Raw genomic sequence first — 3,075 nt, 5'->3', positions numbered from 1 at the left:
TTTCCTCTACTTTAAAGGATTCCTCTGACCTCTTAACCATGTATAGTTAATTTAATTCTTATCATTTTATATAGAATAACATATCAACCAATCACCTATCCATACAAACAAAAAGTCAACCAGAGATTATAATTGAGAGATCTTATAAAATTAAGCATTTACCATGGTTTGCTACTCAGGCCAGCTCTCATGGCTTCCGGCAAAGACCAAAGACACAGCCAGCAGGAGTCAAGCAAGGAAGCGTTGTCAGCAGCTGATGTTCTCATCCCGTCCCTTGCAAACGATGTCGCTTTAAACTGCCTTGCCCGAGTACCAAGATGGCATCACATGATTCTTTCCCAAGTGTCTAGACCCATCAGGTCCATTCTCTTCTCCCAACAATTCTTCACGGCTCGATCAATCCTCAACTGCACCCAACATCTGCTCTAGATAAGGGTCGGATCCTACTCGAGTTGGCCCGCCACCTGGTTTTCCATCCAAAGAAAACCTGTCCCGAACTCAAGCCACAACGATTCTGAGTCTAATAATCTTTTTCTTGTCCGAGTTCCACAAGCTCCTCTTCAAATGGAATCTTCCGCCTACGCTGCAGTCGGCCACAAGATCTACGTCCTCGGAGGCTTCGTCGATGGAGGATTCTCCTCCGACGTGTGGGTTCTCGACGGTCGATTCCACACGTGGGAGCGCGGCCCGAGCATGCAAATGGCCCGGTGTGGCGCCTCGGCCGCGGTTTTTGGCGGTAAAATCTACGTTGCTGGAGGAGGTGGTGGCCCAAGCTCATCACATGAAGGGACGCATTGGGTTGAATCGTTCGACCCAGATATCGGACTCTGGAAATCCGTTCCATGTCCAGAAGGGGTCCGAAACAAGTGGGTCTCGGACTGCGCCAGAGTGGGTGGCGGGGTCTGCGTTTGGGTTGGGGAAACCGGGTTCAAGCTCGATCCAGAAACGAAGACTTGGGAGGATTTTGAAAATGAGCTGCCGTCGGGTTGGAATGGTCAGAGCTGTGTGGTGAATGGTGTTTTGTATTGCTATGACAGTTGTGGGAGGTTCAAAGGGTTCGATGAAAAGAATGGGACGTGGAAAGAGGTTAATGGGGTGGTGACAGATTTTCCTTCGTACATGTCTGGAGCTAGGATGGTGAACTTGGAAGAAAAGTTGGTAGTGGTTTGGGGTGAGAGTGATTTAAATGGGTCCGTTTTGCATTTTGAAAAGAGGAGAATGGAGTTACAGTTGGCTGAAATTGAAGTGAAGAAAGATAGAAACGGTGATTTTTGGGGAAAAGTTGATTGGCTGGGAAATGTTTCATTTCCGGATTGGATTTTAGAGAGTTGTCCCCTATTCTACCATTGCCTTTCGGTTTCAATTTGATGAGGCATCGTTACCCAAACAGAGCTTCGACTTCTCCAGATTTGGGTTGTTTTATTTAGTTTTCATGGTGGTTATTTTTTGAAGTATATATTTGATCACTGATGTGATTTTATGATTTATACGGTGTAAAAGTAGAAATGAGAATATAACATATCCATTAGTAATAAAGAGAACAATTCTTATTACTGGATTTTCAAAATGTTGTAATTTTGTTGTTATATAAAATGGAAAAAGAGCATGTTATACGTTCATTTTTGGCATTTATTTTGGTGAAATACTAAATCCATCGTATTTCTAACTTTTTCTTCTATAACCTCGTATTTTGTTGTTTGGATATTATATACATTTTTATGATATATTTATAATTATGAAAGCATATTTGTACTGGTTTAGTATTCCAATTATTAGTGAAGAAATTAACAATGATCATCGAAAAAAATTCTGCTGCCGCAAAATAACTGTCCATTCCTGTCGCACTAGTAACAAATAGATATTTGTCCATTCTTTTTTATTGCACGTTAGCTAGTGTAAAATCTCCATTAGTTTCAGCCTAAAGTTAGTTTCTTTAAAATATAAATTGCCATTATATTAGAATAGAAATATTTTATATTATTTAAAAAAATGTCATGTCATACTTATTTAAAAAAAAAATCAATTTATGAAAACTCTTATTTACATTTTATTTACGTATTTACATAGTGTCATATCAGTACAAAATGTATTCATTTTGTTTATATATGTTGCAACTTATAATGTTTTTTCAATTTTATAATTATTGAAAAATTATCGACCCATGAATAATTTTTGGCACGAATTTTTTTATGGCCGTGTATATTGTAGTTGTTTAAAGCATCCTGCAAATTTTTAGAAAATTCCGAATAATTTACAGTACCAAAAACTAGGTTCAAACATGTTGTTTTCTACGCGCATAAAAAAAATTAGTCACACGTGAAAAAACATGTTTGAACTTAGTTTTAGGTATTGTAAACTATTCAGAATTTTCTGAAAATTTGCAGTATGCTCTAAATAGCTACAATATGCACGGTCATAAAAAAAATCGCACCGAAAACTGTTCACAGGTAAGGGTTAAAGTGAAGCCCCTATAGAAGAATTGTCATATAATTATATAGGGAATTCTCCTATAGGGGCCTCACTTTAAGCCCTATCGGTGGAGCTCTCAGTGTTCTCGACCAGTGAACAGTTTTCGACGCAATTTTTTTTTATGACCATTATATTGTAGCTATTTAGAGCATCCTGCAAATTTTCAGAAAATTCTGAATAGTTTACAGTACCGAAAACTAAGTTCAAACATGTCGTTGCACGTGTGACTAATTTTTTTATACGCGTGGAAAGCAACATGTTTGAACCTAGTCTTCGGTACTTTAAACTATTCAAAATTTTCTGAAAATTTGCAGGATGCTCTAAATAGGTACAATATACACGATCATAAAAAAAATCGCGCCGAAAACTGTTCACGTGTCGAGAACACTGAGAGCCCCACCGGTAGGGCTTAAAGTGAAGCCCCTATAGAAGAATTGTCCATATTATATATATCTTTTTGGAAATTTTTATGGTAGGGGCTTCAAAAAGAGTCCTACTGGCGGGGCTCTTTTGTGCTCTCATCCCGTGAACAGTTTTCGGCGCAATTTTTTTTTTATGACCGTGTATATTGTAGTTATTTAGAGCATCTTGCAAATTTTCAGAAAA

General features: G+C 38.1%; 1 protein-coding gene across 1 annotated transcript; it reads left to right on the top strand.

The window, feature by feature from the left end:
• Positions 1-564: 564 nt before the first annotated feature.
• Positions 565-1,596, top strand: LOC133830402 (F-box/kelch-repeat protein SKIP6). Its single transcript, XM_062260380.1, has one exon. It carries the CDS (start codon positions 565-567, stop codon positions 1,366-1,368), a length of 804 nt encoding a protein of 267 aa, XP_062116364.1. The 3' UTR covers positions 1,369-1,596.
• The last annotated feature ends 1,479 nt before the right edge of the window (positions 1,597-3,075 follow it).

This window comes from Humulus lupulus, chromosome 1, assembly GCF_963169125.1.
Source record: "Humulus lupulus chromosome 1, drHumLupu1.1, whole genome shotgun sequence".
Taxonomy (NCBI): Eukaryota; Viridiplantae; Streptophyta; class Magnoliopsida; order Rosales; family Cannabaceae; genus Humulus; species Humulus lupulus.
The sequence above is the reverse complement of the archived record's forward strand: the minus strand, read 5'-3'. Positions and strand labels throughout refer to the sequence as shown.